We start from the raw sequence: 17,461 nt of genomic DNA, 5'->3' as shown, positions 1-17,461 counted from the left end.
CCATCCCGGCGGCAGGAGCCTGGGGGCGCCATGCAACAGGCCCACCCACCTTCCCAGGGGCAGATTCTTCAGTCCATGCCCTGCTGTTCACACCTGCTTCCGCCAGCCCCGCAGTTAAAGAGAATCAGCCTTATGGTAAGAGACAGATGACTTCCTCTCTGACCCTCCCTAGCAGCTCTTCAGCTGGTCTGTGGAGGAACCGCTGGGAAACATGGAGACCCATGCTTTCCCGTCAGCTGAGTGTGCCGTATTCCTCACGTCCCACCTAGACGACAGGCTGGAGGCTCCGAGGGCGCTCAGGCCAGCCACCGAGCTCCCCAGCCCCGGGCGCCAGAGCCTCTCTCCCGCCGACCGCCAGTGCCTAGACCGGAGCGCCGGTGGGCCCCGGGCACTTGGCGATTTGGGGGAGGGAGGCGGATCAAAAAGTGGATGGAAATGGGAAGAATGAAAAAGCTTCATCTGATAAGGAGAGATCTGAAGTGATTTCACTTTTATTTCCTTCACTTTAAGCCAATCGTGAAATTTCACAGTGATTTCTGGGGCGGGGGCAGAAGGGCGGTGGCGCGAAGAGTGGTCAGGGCCGGGGCCCAGTGGCCGGGTCTCACTGTGGCAGCTGCAGGAGCACGGACTGCCCAGCCGGCAGGTACGTGATGTTCCGAGAGCGCGACAGCTGGTACGCGATGTCCTCTGCGGCCTCCAGCTTGCGCAGCTCGATGAGGCCATCGCCCGCGGTGGCGAGCGAGTTGGCAATCAGCTCGGCGGCCTTGGAGTCGCCCTCGGCAGAGATGATGGCCGCCTTCTTCTGCTGCTCAGCCTAAGACAGCGGAGGTGGGGGGAGACCAAGATCACACCTGAGGGTGCTGGATGGCAGGCAGCGGCCTTGGAAGGACCAGGCCACACGCCCTCACTGGCTCCCGAAGGAACTCTGGGAATCTAGCTCCCCCACCTCCAGATGGGCTCAACAGGCACCGTCCACCCAATCCTCCTCTTTCCTGCAACGCACTGCCCACTCCTCGCCGTTGCGGGGACACATTTCTGTTGGCTGTGTAAGTATCTGTCTTATTTCAAAGTCCTCATTGATGTTAGCAGCAATCCAGCCCAGCCATCTTACTCTGAGCCAGGAGGAGCCAAACCGAGGAAAACAGGGGAGACAAAAGGTAGAAGCCATCCTCAGGCTCGACTTTCCCTCCAGTCCCTAGTCAAAGTGACTTTCATCTAACACACCTGTTTGGGGAAACAGAGCAGCTGATGAGGAGCTACAGGCCCGTGTGATGCTCCCCTGAGCTAACCTGGTTCCAGCCCAGGAACCCAGGCAACAGAACACAGCTCTCCAGGCTCTCCCTACCCGCATCAACAGGAGGACCTCTATCTGCAATGCCCGACTCGGTCATGGGCGGAGGGTACGGCATTAACAAATGTTAACTGAGCACCTACTAAGTATTCCCAGGTACAGTCTTAGACCTATGTTCGAGACTCTGGACACAGCGGGGGAAGGAAAAAAAAAAGCAAGGAAGTCCCTGCCCACAAGGGGTTTCCATTCCCTAAAATGAAACGCTGGCCACCCGTACATCACTCTTTTCCCTGCTTCAAAGAACTAAGGTTCTTGGATTAGGGCTAACCCAAAAAAACCAGCAGTGGGGAGAAGGGACAGCAAGAAATAAATACGCTTTTGCAAAGACCAGAAGACCAGGCTGCTGCGCAAATACAGCGTGTCCCATCACACTCTGCCACATCTGGATGGATTTAGTGCTGGAAAAAAAATCCAGTGACGAGAGCGCATCTGGCGCAGTGTTTGATCCTTTCTGCTGTCAGCTTTCACTGTGTAACAACAGTTAAAAATGACTTCGCAGTGAAGCTGAAAATATTCCAGGAGAAAACATTTTTATTTGCAGGCGAGTGTTTTTGATCTTAGGGAAGTGGAAGAAAAATGACCCTTCGGTGATTTTAAACATCACTTCACATATCCCTGACTAGCCCCCGAAGACTCTGGAACCAATTGCAGGAGGATGGTTCCTTCAGTCCCCTTCCGATGATCCCGGAAAAAGAGATGACAGATGATGAATTTCCAGGCCACCCAGCGAACGGGTAGACTGAGCATAGGAGAAAGGGGAGAGAGGCTCCTGCCATCTGGTTGAACGCTCACCTTTTCCACCACAAATCTGGCCCTCTCTGCTTCCTGCTGAGCCACCTGTTTGGCTTCTACCGCTTCTGTGAACTCCTTCCCGAAGGTCAGATGTGTCTAAGGGGAGAGAGGGCGCGAGATGAGGCAGCGTGATTGTTTAGGCAGCGCTGCCGCGAGGCCCCCACACCACTAGAAGGAAAAGGCCAGGAATGGCTCCAGCAGCTGGAGGCCTCTGTGAGGCCAGAACACCCTTTCACCTCCACATCCGTGTCCAAACTGAGCTCCCACCCCCAGAAGCCTCGGCTGCCTCAACAGTGCCCGCGTGTCAGTGTGTCGCCCGCGGTGCGGAGATCTCAAGCAGAAAACAGCCCGTGGGCACCAGACGGTACCTGCTCAACTGACCACCTCCCCGGGGGAGAAGACTGTGGGATCTAGGACCCCCACCTCCGACTAGTGCTCATCCAAGGTCCTATGATGGCCCGTTCGGAGCCCCCAGAGAGGCCAGATGGAAAACTGAGCCCAAGAGGGAAGGATGCAGCTGGTTCTCAGGGATTCGAGGGCGTGATGCTCTCTGCTTATGGCTTAACCAGTCCACTTCTTTCTCACAGCAGCCTCCCCACGAAACAGGAAGAGGATGAGAGACGGTGGAACGCAAATCATGGTATTCCCCACACGTGAGTGCCTCTGGTAAAGGGTTTAAGAGAGAAGGCAGGGAAAGCTATTGCTTAGGGTGAGGGTTTACAACTCTAACTACCCACAGACCTTCCCTACTGACACGGTATCACTGAGCCTGGGCTGAGGCGAGGGTCTGCAGGGACAGCAGAAACGGGACAGAGCTCAACTCCTGATGCCTGGTCTCGAGCAACTGACTCATTTATCCAACTTTTTATTAAAATAAAGAAAGAAATGCAGGGAAGAATGGTATTGGTTTTGCTATCAAAATCTATTTGCCTCCTCTCCTCCCCGACCCTCCCAAACTCTGCTTTAAAAAAGGAGAAAAAAAACAAACACATGAGCAGCTCAAAACTTCTCAGGAGTAAATTCTAGTCCCACTGTCTTCCCCAACTTGTAACATGCCTCGCTCTTAACTGCAGCTGTTCTACTTCGCCTGTTCCATTTCTGGATTGTGTTCAAGGTCTGGGGAAGAAAATACAGTCCTGAGAAGTGAAAAAATGAGTAATTAAGGAATAACGTTTCTTTCTAAAAGGGCCAGGTGAGGGCAGCATATTCCCCATGAAATCTCATTCTCACACCTCTTAGATATGGTTTCTTGTGGTCGGCCCACATTTCCCCAGAACAGAGTATGTGGTTAAAGACTAGCGAAATGCCAAGCTTCTCCTTAGGTTTTTACTTAGCATTTTCTCAGAGCCAAGGTGTTTAGGTTATCAGTGAGTGGGACGGCAGCCAAGGAATTGCTCTGGTTAGAGGTGAGCGACTGCAGCCTGGCATCCTGCCAGCAGAGGGAGCCCACTGGCCCTGCTGCCGCCTCGGGTGGAGCTGCGCCCTGTGGGTTGGTGCTGGGCGCCGCGGGTTGGTGCTGGGCACCGCAGGTTAGGGCTGGGCGCCACGGGTTGGTGCTGGGCGCCGCGGGTTGGTGCTGGGCGTTGCGGGTTAGGGCTGGGCGCCGCGGGTTGGTGCTGGGCGTCGCGGGTTGGTGCTGGGCGCCGCGGGTTAGGACTGGGCACCGCGGGTTGGTGCTGGGCATTGTTTCAACAGCTAAACAGATGCTGTGTGTGAAGTGGTGCCCGTGCGCTGCACCGGAGAATGAACAGGAAACACCTTCCCTCGCTACCCGAACAAATCACTCCAAATGATTTTTCCCTGAGAATCTAGAAACACGACCCCTTCCCCTCACCCTCCTTGATCTGAAAGGCTATCCTGCCTGTATTGCTTTCTGTTTGAGTTATGGCATTCAGCGTCATTAATACACACACTCTACGGTCTCCAGAGGCTCGCTTACACCTCCGAGATGTCCCTTGCCCCCCACACCAGGCTTTGGGGAGCAGAACCACTCATTTATACTCAATCACCTTTCACCGGGGGTTCCCAGGGTTCACTTCACTAAGCTACGTAGACCCCAAGTGTTAGGAAATTCCCGGGGGCGGGGGGCTGGGTCAGGCTGGGAGGTCTGCACTGGGGAGAAAGACTCTCTGTGCCATCTCTAGCCTCACCAGGCAATTTCTTCCTGTGTTAAACAGGGCTAGCAAGACATTACTTCCTAGGGAGCTCCCGGGAACACTCAGAGTGTCGGGGAAGGTGAAAAATCTACTGGTTAGGGACCCTAGATCAGGCAAGGCTAGAAGAAGAAAAATGTGTGTGGCAGAGGGGAAGCAAAAGAACCCTCATCTGAAACAAACCCAAGGAGACTGCCTCATAGTCAAGAAGGTTCTGCGTTTTTGAGTCTCACACCTAGGAAAGTGGAAGGCAAGACCAACAGTGTCCACCCAGAAATGGAGCCAAGCACCTGAACAAAAACCGCAGCCCCTTCCTCACAGGCTCCCTGAGGGTCTTACCAAGGACACGTCATCCAGGATGAGCCCAAAGGTCGCTGCTCGCTCTGTAAGGTCATCGCTCACCTGTCTGGAGACCAGCTCTCTCTGGGTGATCAGTTCTCCAGCATCAAAGCGAGCCTGGTTCCAAAGGAGGGCACAAGAGCCAGTCAGGACGACAAGGAAGCAGAAAGGCCAGGAAAACTACCGGCCACGTCCCAACCCACCCACTGCCACTCTCTGCCTGCCACCTAACTATCTCTTGGAGGCCGGGCTGCAGGTTCCAGGCTCCAGGCTGAGGCCCTGTCACTCACCACCACCGACTTGAGGATCTCTGTAGTGATGGATGGTAGCACCCGCTCATCATAGTCCTCCCCGATGCTGGTGAAGATGCGGGGAAGCTGGCTGGCAACGGGCCGGAAAAGGATGCGCAGGGTAATGTTGACGTTCTGTAAATCTTAGGGTAGGGACAAATGCTGGAGTTACAAATAAAAACCCCGGTGGCCTTCTAGATGACCCCTCCTACCCTCAACTTGCTGTAATTTGTAAGTAAAGTTGTTGATGTTAAGACCCTAGAGGGCAGGAGCCCCTATGCATAGCTTCCTTGGTACAAAACCCAGCAGAGCCGCAGAGCTAGGAATTTTTAAAGGTTTGTGGTGATGACAGCTTTTCAGTGTGTGTTGAATGCCCTCGGACAGAAGCAATTCAGCTTACATGTCTGAATGGTACCATGGGATGTCTGAAACAGCAAATGTTTTAAGAAAACAGGCCAATGCCAAGAATTTTCAGGTGAAGCCTTTCCAAGGCCCCCGCCAGGAGGATGCCTTGGAGAGGTTATCATGGGTCCTGCGGAAACAGTCCACACCGGCTGGACCAGGGGTACAAAGGCCAGGGCTGCAGTCCTACCCTGCTGTTCGCGAATGATGGGACCTCACTAAGCCTTAGCCAATCTCGGTTTATTTCCTTGTCTGTCAGAATGGGGGTGATTTCATCTGCCTTCCTGAACACTGGGGGGAAGTGAAGGAGAAATGAGATGTAACAGCACTGTGTCAAATGTGCAACAGATGTAAGGGGTCATCAGACTCATCTGGAGCATGCTTCTCATTACTCGGCCCAGGCAAAGGCGGGGGGCAGGGAGGGCTCACGAAGTTAATTACAACTTCCCCTGACGATTCAGGCCTGCCTGAGGCTAAAGCATGGTCAGCATCCTGGCAGTCACCAATGATACAGGGACCAGTCGCCCATGGGCTAGTTCTGAACCAGGCACCCAGAAAAGCGGGAAATGCATGCACACTAGTTCCTGATCCCTGGAAATTCCTACCAACAGTTTTGAAGATGAGTAAGTAACGTATCCTTACAACAGTTGTAAAACAGCAGAGAAAGCAATCTTGAAGAGGTGGGAAGCTTAGAACTACGCTCTTAAGTTAAAATTTTATTTTTCTTGATTAACCCCACCCCACCTTTGATCTCTTGTGGGAGGCCAGCCAGACCCTTGAGGGGCCAGGAGCTACAGGCCAGGTTGCCCAATGCCAATTTACTCGTCCCCGCCTCTGCCTGACATGCATCTCTTACTACAGTCCCAGCTCACACGAAGTTCCTCCCAGGAGCCTTTGCAGCCACCTGTGGGGGCTAGCTGTTCTCTGGCCCCCTCCACCCCAAGCCCTTGGCTCTAGAACTCACCACGCTTACTGTAACTGCCCATTCACGTGTCTATGTCCCTAGGGGGACTGAGCTCCCAGAGGCCCCCGCTTCAGTTATCTTTGAACCACCCCCACCCTGCGACCCAGCACAAAACGTGGAACAGTCACAATAAGCAACACATCCGCTGGGGAACAACACTGAAGGCATCAAATGTTGGCGAGACAACAAACCAACATCCACACGACCCTCGCCTCCTGCTGCACGGAAATGTCACTGCTGAGCCAGCCCACCTGCCATCCCATTTACCACCTGTGCATCTCTCTGTGTAGGATGGTGGGAGAACGGCGATGGCAGTTCGTTTTAGGCCCACTGTGAATCCAGGGGCATGTCAGCCACCAGGGGACTGCTCTCAAGGGACTCGGGCCCCTGGGAGGCGCAGTCTGCTGAGCGGCCGACTCTTGATTTCGGCTCAGGTCATGATCTCAGGGTCGTGGGATTGAGCCCTGGTTTGGGCTCCACACTGGGCATGGAGCCTGCTTAAGATTCTTTCTCTCCCTCTCTTAAAAAAAAAAAAAAAGGTAACAATGTGAGGCCAGCACTGCTGGAAAAAGAGGCCTTGGAGAACAAGGCAAAGGGTAAGCCGGCTGTGAAGGCACACAGAATGGCTGGAGCCTGGTTTACACAGTCACTCTGGGGAATGAGACCCAACGGAAAGGGTCGACTGAGGGAGCAAAGGCACTTTTATATTTCTTTAAAACTGGAGCACTACATAACTTTTGAAATAGACCTTTGTGTATTTCTCTAAATCTGTACAGCTGTGTGTCTACCTTAGGTCCATATTTCTATGAATCTGCGTTAAAATTCTCCAGGAAAAATATGCAAGGGGAGGTTCAGCTTCTTCTGGATCCTATGGCAACCCTCCCACACACTCTACTTCATGTGACCCACAGGCAAGACTCACCTTTGCTACCAGTGATCACTGGCACATTACGTGGTCGAGAGCGGCAATCAAAGATAATGGGTTTCTGTACCCAAGGGATGAGAAAGTGAGTCCCTTCTCCTACCACAATGTCCTGTACGCCACGGAACCGGTCAAAGATGACAGCTCTGTGCCCAGCATCCACTAGGAATGAAGGATAATGACAAGTCAGAAATATCCCTTCACCTTTTAACCAAAAAGGCTATCTGTGAAAGCTCCTTGGTGCTGTTATTATTGTCTCCCCTCTCCTGCTGTCTTCCCGCACTTCTGATCTCTAGCAGCTTCTAAGTAGCCACAAAACTGAGCGATCCCCTCCCATCCCAGTGTCTTCCCAAGGACTCAGGTAACAGGATCTGTTCTTCAGCATCCTTTCTCCTTGAAACAACTGGCTGCTGATTTTCTGATTAACTATCCCATCCCCCAACGCATTTTCAGGAAATCACCTCCCAAAGCTTCTTTCCAAAACTCACCAAAATCTTCACTGTTACCACATTCCATCCTGGTTCCAATTTAAGGCAGCGTTTCCCAGAAGCAGCTCCCTAACCTTGGAAATCCTAAAATTTGGAAGGTCCCACTCTTTCCAAGAACTTGGTTTCTCTCAGGTTTTAAGGGTTAACAGAGCTGTTCTTTTCATTCAGAAAGAAATCAGTGATGGTGATTACTGTCTAGTTGTGCGGAGTGGCTACAAAGATCAGAGCATAGAGCTGCGCCATTTAAACCAAGTAAGCTTTTCTCGTCAGCTGTTCTGTCTCTGCCTTATTGGACTTTAGAGCTTCTCCAAATATCTCCACTCTGAAAGTAACCCTCCTCTTGCCAGACAGTCACATATGAGGTAGGTCAATCTATTGCTGCTTTCCAACCATGAAAGCCAGAGAAATGTCAGAGTTGGAAGGTAAACCAGTTCAGTCCTACTGCTCGATCAAAGAAGAAGCTGAGACCTAGGGAGGGGGAAATGGCTTGCTTAAGGTCACACAAGAAAGTGGAAGAAAAGTCAGCTTAAGCCCCTGCCACACTGTTAAAAGCTGGGCAAGGCACCTCGAAGATATTTTGTCTGGAATGACCCCTATGCAGCAGAGCAAAAACTCCCACTTGGGTAAGGGCACCAAAGATCTACAGCCCTTGCTGAATTATTCCACACGAGGCAGAAAGGAACAGATGAGCTCTCCATTTCAGCTAGCCAGCAAGATCCTGACACTCGGCTGCAGCATCACTTCAAACCAACAAGAGCAACTGGGAACGTTTAACCAACAACTAGGCTGGGAGGCTCTTTGCAAAGAAAGGCTCTGAGAGAGCTTATGGCTACAAGGAAGGACAGAGGCTCGATTGACAAGGCAACCATATGGTGCGGGATGGCACCAGGTGACCCTCTTGGTCACAAACACATTCACAGACAGCGGCTGCCACGGGGAGTATCACGTGGGCTGTGCAGACCAATGGAAATCCTCCGGCAAAGGGCAGTGACCCACCACCCCCAGTGCCTCACCGTTATACAAGGCAGAGTTCACCACTCCTCCTGCAACAGCTAAGGCCAGGCCGAACTTGCCAATGGACTCAAACACTTTGGCAGCCATGTCTCCTTCTGCCGGACCCACTCACACCTATGGGGATAAAAACAAAACAAACAACTTGATCCCAAAATTCTAAGAGAAAGCCCTCTCTGAGACAGCATATTCACTTCTCAAGCTGGCTATTTATTTCCCCACTCCTGAGGGCTCTAAATCATGCACGGAAGGACATAATAAATAAATAACTCTACAGCTTGGAAAAGTGTAGTACCAATTCTGCTTTTTAAATTTTTCTACTTCTTTCTTCGTCTTTTTTTTTTTTAAGATTTTTGTCAGAGAGCATGCACAAGCAGGGGGAGGGGCGGGCAGAGGGAGAAGCACGCTCCCTGCTGGGCAAGGAGCCCTGTGGGACTCGTGGGCCACAATCCCAGGACTCTGGGATCATGACCTGAGCCGAAGGCAGACGCTTAACCGACTGAGACACCCAGGCGTCCCTCTTCTTTTTCTACCACTAAAGAAAAGGGGGTCTGGGCACTTGATTCAGTAACGGGAATGAGGCATGGGCTTGATACCCCCCGAGAACTCCGCACCACACTAAACCACCCTTTCATTTCCTGGACAAGCGGGCCCCAAGACAAAGGCTGGGTGGTTGGTTCTGGATAACTCTGGTCTGGAAAAGTAACTCAAAGAATGCACTACATGGTGATGCCAACAGCAAAAGTAACACTAACAGTTGGCTTTTATGCCAGGAGGCAGTCTTCTAATGGCAATTATTTAATCCTCACACCAACCCCTATGAAGCAGGTTATTACAGAGGAGGAAACCGAGGCACACAGCAAGGTTACAAGAGGAACTGAAGATCACTCAGCCATTTCGTGGTGGAACCAGGATTAGAACTTGGAGGTCTAAGTCTAGCAAGCCTGACTTAACTCCTCACCGTAGTGCTTCTCCACCATCAGGCATTAAGAATAACCTGTTATTATGGAAGCAGGAGGTGGGCGGTATTCTGGGACCAAGATATCAGAAGAACCAACGGGGCAAAAAGGCTCTCGATAGCTGCAGCGCAAGGGAGAACCCTGGACGAAGGGGGAGGGCGGGGCTGAAGCGGGGTGGGCGGGAGCACGACTAACCTAACTAAAATCTACTCCCGCACTCAACTTTTTAATGCCCCGCCCCGGCGTCGTCGTCCACTTCAGATTCAAATCCTCCCTCCCAGACCTGAGGCTTCCTCGATCACTTCCAGTGCATTTCAATGTTCCTTACCCGAGGCCAGGCCACCGTCCGGACCCCGCAGCCTTTCCATTTCCAAGAGCTTCTGGATTATTCCTCACCCTGCCCCCATACGCACCTCCCTTACTCGACGCAACCCCTAGCTCGTCCCGGGCTCACCCCCTCTCCCCTTTGACACGAGGCAGACCAACGCACGCACCCCGCCCGCCCGAATTGCGAATGGGAACCCAGAAGGGATCTGCAGAGACGCCCGTGCGCCGACGGAACCTTCCCACCATTCTCACCTGCTTCCACTCTGACCTCCACATGAATTCCCCAAGCCACACATACCACGCATGCGCCGGGCAGCTCTTTCTCTTCCCCGCCCCCTTCCACGATCCGGACCTCCGATTGGTGGGGAAGAGCGCTGTGCATTCTGGGAAGGGCGGCTTGTGGCCTTACCCGGCTTCCCGGCTCTTCGCATATGAACTACAATTCCCAAAAGGCCATTCAGCGTCTGGCCCGCGCTGAAAAGCCTTTCCTCTTTGGTGGGAAACGGACGAAAGGTTGTCGCACAGCCTTTTGGGGGCTGTAGTGCCTTGGGGTTAAATGCACGTGCCTGTCCTGAACGGGTGCTGGAGCCTGCCAGGAGGTGAGCCCTAGGGCCTCAGAAAGAGTGGCTGGGGATGCGGCTGGTGTTGGCAGGGATGGGCCGGGGAAAGTTTACGGCTGATGAAGGAAGACAGGTGAGCACCCTGCAGAAAGTTGTGGGGAGATAACTGGTGGGCTGAGAGACCTTGAGGGAAGCAGATGGGGCCATCTTTCCAAAGCCCTGTCACGAAATGTCCTGAGTGGTGGGACATTGATTGCCCGAGCCAGAAAGAATCTTAGAAACCATCTGGACTAGAAAAAGAGGACTAGAGAGAGGAAGAGATTCATTCACGGTCATGCACCAATTTAACAAAGGGGCTGGGCTTAGAGTCCGTGTCCCCTGGACACGCACACACACACAAACTTATTTGGAAAAGTGGCAAGAATAATACAAAGAACACATAACTCCTTTACTCAGATTCGTCTATGGCTAACATTTTGATCCATATGCGTTATCGTTTGTTCTCTCCCTCTCTCTTCCCATCTTCTCTCTCTGTATTTTCTAAGAATAGCGGCATCCTCTTACATAACTTAAGCAAGTTTATCCCCTGCATGCCAATTTTATCCATTGACCCAATAATGAACTTTATAGCAATCTCCACACACCCCCACCCCCATACAGGATGCAGTCTAATATTAGGTACTGTATTTATTTCTCCTGTCTCTTTAATCTCCTTTAATCTGAAAATTGTCCTCAGCCTTCCTTGTATTTTATTACATTAAAACAAACAAAAAGCATATTTCTCATTTTGGTTTTGTCTGATGTTTCTTCATGATTAGATTCGGGTTTTTCGTTTTTAACTAGGATACTACCTAAATGGTGTATGGACACTTAATTTTAACAAAACTAGACCCATTTCTGGATTCTACTAGGATTGGATTCTTTCAACTTCTTTTTCCTGCATCTCCTCTCTTCTCTGTCCCCTTTCTTTGTCTCCAGTTTCAAATGACCAGAGATAGCCACAGCAGCATTCTTCAGGTGGTATGAGTTTGCCCTACCCAACCACAATTTTTCCCTCTGACTGCCAGAATGCAAGCTCTATGATAGCTGAAGGTTTAGTCGGCTGTCTTCATTGTTCTATTCCCAGAACATACAACAGTGCCTGGCATCCCGAGAGTCACCGCCTTAGAGAGAAACCCACTACCGTATGAGCACTCATGCACATGAAGCTTCTAACCAGCTCTTCAGTGCTTGAATTACTTGGGATATTAGTGATGAGGGAACAGAAGGCAAGCTGAAGACAAGCACAAGCTGACACCCTGCAACCTCCCCCCATTCCCCACTCCTGGGTGGGACCTGTGTGACATTCTTCCAGGAATCTCCCAACTATCTTAATGTTAATGCCTTGCTAGAGGGGAAAACCACCTTAACTTGACAATGGCAAGGCCTCTGGTATTTTGTAGGTTCTCTTTAGCATATGAAAGTTCTTTTGAGATCTCCCTTTTTCCTTACCTCCCCCAACCCCATAGTATATAATCAGCCACTGCTCACAATCCCCGTACAGCAGCTCTTTCTGCCCACGGGTCCTGTCCCCGTGCTTTAATAAACCACCATTTTGCACCAAAGACGCCTCAAGAATTCTTTGGCTCTGGACCTCACCTCACCAAACTTCACCTATATTCCAAAACCATATCATTAGTTAGAACAAAGTCTAAGTTGCTGTATCAAGGAGATCCCCAAATACAGTGAGTGGACTAAAGAAGATAGAAGTTAATTTCTCTTTGCTCCACAGGCCATTCACAGGCCTAGTTTTCTTTCATCTCATTGGTTGGCCATCCCCTAAAAGATTGTCTTTACCTAACCGTGGGCTATCTGTGTTGCAGCCTGCAGGAAGGGAAGATGGGAAATTTAGGATAGCAGTTTTGTTGTTGAGCAAACGAGTCAGAAGCAGCACATATAAATTCTGCTCTATTTTGTTGATGAAAACTTGGCCACATGACCTCATCTAGTCACAGAAGAGGCTGGAAAATGTATTCTTTAGCTGGGCAGCCAGGTAGCCAGAAGAAAGGATTTGAGGGCTAACCAGCAGTCTGAGTACCTTACTCTCAAACAGAACAGTCAGAAAAGTGCAAGTCCATTTGAGAAAAGCCATAACATGAAAGAGAAAATCAAAACACAAACAGCTAAGCAAAACAAAACAAAAGCAGCACAAACAAAATATTTGGCAGAATCAGAGACAAGGCAAGGAGCATAAAAATCTAAACAACCTAACCCTATAGTCGGTATCTTCAGATAAAGGGAAGGATCCTACTATCCATGAGCCTAGGAACAAGAGACTATTAAGATAGATAGGTAGAGATGAAAGGCTGAATGTTTTCCCCCAGAGTCCAGAACAAGGCAAAGCTTCCCACTCTCATCATTTCTAATCAACATTAGGAGGTCTTAGCCAGTATAATAGCCTACAATAGGCAAGAGAAATAAATAGGAGCCTTTCTGCATGGCTACGGATAGCAGAGGGCTGTGAAGCCCCATCATGCAGACTGGCGTCTGCAGGCCAGTCTCTGGGCTCTTCGAAGTGCAACAGCCTATGAAGTGAAAATGAATGAAGGTCATCCTGATGTTTTCCAAAAACGCCTCAGAGGATGGCTGTGATAAAACCACTAGGAGCAGAGCCACATGTAATGAGCATATAGGTAGCTGCCAATGAAAATTCAAGTCCCTAACTATTGTGGTTAAAAATTCTTCATTGCCTAGGAGCGCCTGGGTGGCTCAGATGTTAAGCGTCTGCCTTCGGCTCCGGTCATGATCCCGGAGTCCTGGGATTGAGCCCCATATCGGCCTCCTGGCTCAGCATCTTAAAAAAAAATTCTTCATTGTCTCAAAAGCATGCAATTGGAAGGAAAAAATAAAGAACTGGTCAAGAAGCAGAACTGAAGCAGATGAAGAAAATTAATATTTTATTTAACATTGGTCACCTCACAATTAAGTTACGTAGAAAAATACATGTTTGAATACTTTTAATTGCTGGGCAATAAAGTTTGTTATCTTTAAAATATATTTAAAAAAAGAAAAAGAAATAGGCATTTAGATTGGGAAAGAAGTAAAACTGTATTGTGTATGTAGAAAATCCTTAAAAATTATTTAAAAAAACTATTAGAACAAAACAAAAACAAACCTATTAGAACTAATAAGTGAGCTTAGCAAGGATGCAGGACATAAAGTCAATTTACAAAAATCAGCAATAAACATTTGGAAATTGAAAGTTAAAAATACCATTTACAATAGCATCAAAACTACGAAATACTTAAGAGATGAATTTCATGCCACCTGTGCAGTAAAACCTACAAACATTGGGGTGCCTGGGTGGCTCATCTCTTGATCTCAGCTCAGGTCTTGATCTCAGGGTTGTGATGTCAAGCCCCATGTTTGGTTCCACACTGGGTGTGGATCCTACTTCAAACAAACAACAACAAAAACACCAACTACAAACATTGCCGAGAGAAATGAAAGAAGACTGAAATAAGTGGAGAAATATACACCATATTCATTGAAGAGAAAATTCAATATTGTTACAATGTCAATTTCCCCCCAACACTGGTCTATAGATTCGAAGCAATCTTAACCAAAATTTCACCAAGCTTTTTTCTGTAGAAACTGACAAGTTAATTCTAAAATTTAGATGGAATTGCATATATGTTAAGAAAAAAAAAAAAAAAAGAAGGTAGCAGGAGGGGAAGAATGAAGGGGGAGAAATCGGAGGGGTAGACGAACCATGACAGACCCTGGACTCTGAAAAAAAAACTGAGGGTTCTAGAGGGGAGGGGCGTGGGAGGATGGGTTAGCCTGGTGATGGGTATTGAGGAGGGCACATTCTGCATGGAGCACTGGGTGTTATGCACAAACAATGAATCATGGAACACTACATCTAAAACTAATGATGTAATGTATGGGGATTAACATAAGAATAAAAAAATTAAAAAAAAATAGATGGAATTGCAGAGCACCCAGAATTGGCAAAACAATTTTGAAAAAGAGAACAAGGTTGAAAGGTTTAGTGTACTTGAAGGGTAGTGTCCACTCATCCATAAAACTACAATAATCTGGAATGTGTGGCATTGGTTCTCAGCAGAACAGAAGAGAAAATCCAGGAATAAACCCACACATCTGTGTCAATTGATTTTTGACAGAGCTAACAATGTTATTCAATGGCGAATAGATAGTCTTTTAAAAAACTGGCACTGGAGCAACTGAATATCTGTATGGGGAAAATAAAAGTATTTGACCCTTATCTCACACAATACACAAACATTAACCTGAAATGGATCACAGACCCAAACGTAAAAGCTAAAACCATCAAACTGGGACGCCTGGCTAGCTCATTCAGTAGAGCATGCGACTCTTGCTCTAGGGGTTGTGAGTTCAAGACCCATTTTGGGCATAGAGCCTACTAAAAAAAATAATTAAAAAACTATACAACTTCTAGAAGAAAAGCAAGAGAAAATCTTCATGACCATGGTGAAAGTTTCTTACGTAGAACACAAAAACAAACCGTAGACCAAAAAGAATGTGATAAATGGGAGTTGCAGAAAATAAGAACAGAGAAAACAGAGGATGATGTGATCAAATAAGTAATATCATGAATTAAAGGACATGAATTTCAGATTAAAAGATCATTCCAAGTAGAGCACAATGAATGAGAAAGGCTGATGCCAAAACTCATCATCCTGAACTCTCGGAACAATAAGGACAAAAAGATTCTAAATGCTCACAGAGAGGAAAGAACTAGAGTCAGGATGGCATGGACATCTTACCAGCCCCACTGGAATTTAGATACAAAGAAGCAATGCTTTCAAATTCTAAGGGAAACTGCTTTGCTACCTGGTTTTGTATACCCAGCCAAATGATCAAGTGAGATGTTAAAATCAAGACATTTTTAGAATACAAGGTCCCTAAGACTACCTTCCATGCATTATTTCTCAGGAAGCTACTTAAGGATGAGTTGCAGCAGAAAAAAGAGAGCAAAAATTTAAAGATAAGACATAGGATTTAGGAAGTAGGTGATCCAAACATAAGAGAGGCAAAAGGGGGCTCAGAGGACCCTAGAAAGCACCCAGAACAGATGGGAGCAAAAGGAAACAGTGTTCCAGGAAGAAACAAGATTGCAAAGAAAAAAAAATTTGTTTGAAAATACTGACAATTTTAATTACTGTGAGAGAATGTGGGGAATAATTAGCAATAAATATATAGAAAAGTAAGCACATTTTATTTATTTTTTAAAGTTTTTTTTTTTAATTTTTTTTATTTGACAGAGACACAGTGAGAGAGGGAACACAAGCAGGTGGAGTAGGAGAGGGAGAAGCAGGCTTCCCGTGGAGCACGGAGCCTGATGCGGGGCTTGATCCCAGGACCCCGGGATCACAACCTGAGCCAAAGGCAGACTCCTAACAACTGAGCCACCCAGGCACCCCTAAAGAGTTTTTATTTTTAAGTAATCTCTACACCCAACGTGGGGCTCAAACTCACAACCCTGAGATCAAGAGTAGCATGCTCCACCTACTGCACCAGCCAGGTGCCCCCGTAAGCACATTTTAAAAAAAGAGAGACAAATTTAATTCCAGGGGGAGTGGAGTTATTTAAGATAGGAAATAGTATCATAGTATACTATGTGACTCAGCTATGAATAACATTTTCATAGTCATTATAATGTAAGCACTTAATGATCTCATAAAATATGAGATGGCAGCTCTATGGGGAAGATGGGGGAAGGGAAAGATGATGTGTATGTGGGTGAGCTAAATCTCCATCTTCCATTACAGGAAGACAGCAAGTAATATTTACAACCGAAAACTCAGTAAGTAGTTGATTAAGCATGTGACTTAGAAACATGAAGGGAAATACCAAGAGAAATAGATCAAAGAATTGCAAACGTTAGTCTCTGGGGGGCAGTAATTTGGGTGAAAAGAGCAGGAGTGGGGACTTCTGTTTGTCTTTTTAAGCCTTATGGAACTCTTTGAATTAACTGTGTGCATATATATCTTTGATAAAAAATAAAATTCTTTTTTTTTCTAGATTTTATTTATTTATTTGAGAGAGAGAATGAGAGAGAGAGAGCATGAGAGGGGGGAGGGTCAGAGGGAGAAGCAGACTCCCCACCGAGCAGGGAGCCTGATGCGGGACTCGATCCCGGGACTCCAGGATCATGACCTGAGCCGAAGGCAGCCGCCCAACCAACTGAGCCACCCAGGCACCACAAAAATTAAAATTCTTAAAAAAAGAAAGAAGATAGCTTAAAGGAGGAAGCATTCACAAGAATATACAACGGAAGTTATCTCCCTGAATGGCTACAAATAATTACAGAAGATGAAGGCCATGATAATTAAGCAGTATAAGAAGACATCTATTCATTAAAAAAATTAAAAACAAAACAAAACAAAAAAAAGAAGACATCTATTCTTCTTAGGCAGAAATACAACCGACTTTTTTTTTAAGATTTGTTTATTATTGGGGCGCCTGGGTGGCTCAGTCGTTAGGCGGCTGCCTTCGGCTCAGGTCATGATCCCAGGGTCCTGGGATCGAGCCTCGTGCTCTGCGGGAAGCCTGCTTCTCCCTCTCCTACTCCCCCTGCTTGTGTTCCCCCTCTCACTGTGCCTCTGTCAAATAAATAAATAAAATCTTAAAAAAAAAAAAATTTGTTTATTATTTGGTGGGGAGGGGCAGAGGGAGAGAATCTCAAGCTGACTCCCCACTGAGTGCAGAGCCCCACACGGGATTCGATCTCGACCCTTAGATCATGACCTGAGCCAAAATCAAAGTCGGATGCTTAACCGACTGAACCACCCAGGCAACCCCAGAAACACAACTGGCTTTTAGCTAGAGGGAGATGTCTCCTCTTTTGTATAATATTTAATTTTTGAATTAGAAAAT

The 17,461-nt window shown here is 48.0% G+C and overlaps 1 protein-coding gene across 2 annotated transcripts; it reads right to left on the bottom strand.

The window, feature by feature from the left end:
• Positions 1-475: 475 nt before the first annotated feature.
• On the bottom strand, positions 476-10,346 carry PHB1 (prohibitin 1). Of its 2 annotated transcripts, XM_045889096.3 has the most exons (7): positions 10,251-10,346; positions 8,715-8,829; positions 7,214-7,375; positions 4,926-5,068; positions 4,636-4,752; positions 2,144-2,239; positions 476-814 (listed from the first exon to the last, which is right to left on the bottom strand). In XM_045889096.3, the coding sequence occupies exons 2-7, from the start codon at positions 8,800-8,802 to the stop codon at positions 602-604; spliced, it is 819 nt and encodes a 272-aa protein (XP_045745052.1). In that variant the 5' UTR covers positions 8,803-8,829; positions 10,251-10,346; the 3' UTR covers positions 476-601. The 2 variants fall into 2 exon arrangements, with proteins under 2 accessions (XP_045745052.1, XP_064439642.1); XM_064583572.1 differs by lacking the exon at positions 476-814 and having other exon boundaries at positions 2,159-2,806.
• Positions 10,347-17,461: the final 7,115 nt, after the last annotated feature.

This window comes from Mirounga angustirostris, unplaced genomic scaffold, assembly GCF_029215605.1.
Source record: "Mirounga angustirostris isolate CCGP_5_RB_7025 unplaced genomic scaffold, mMirAng1.0.hap1 SCAF_17, whole genome shotgun sequence".
Taxonomy (NCBI): Eukaryota; Metazoa; Chordata; class Mammalia; order Carnivora; family Phocidae; genus Mirounga; species Mirounga angustirostris.
The sequence above is the reverse complement of the archived record's forward strand: the minus strand, read 5'-3'. Positions and strand labels throughout refer to the sequence as shown.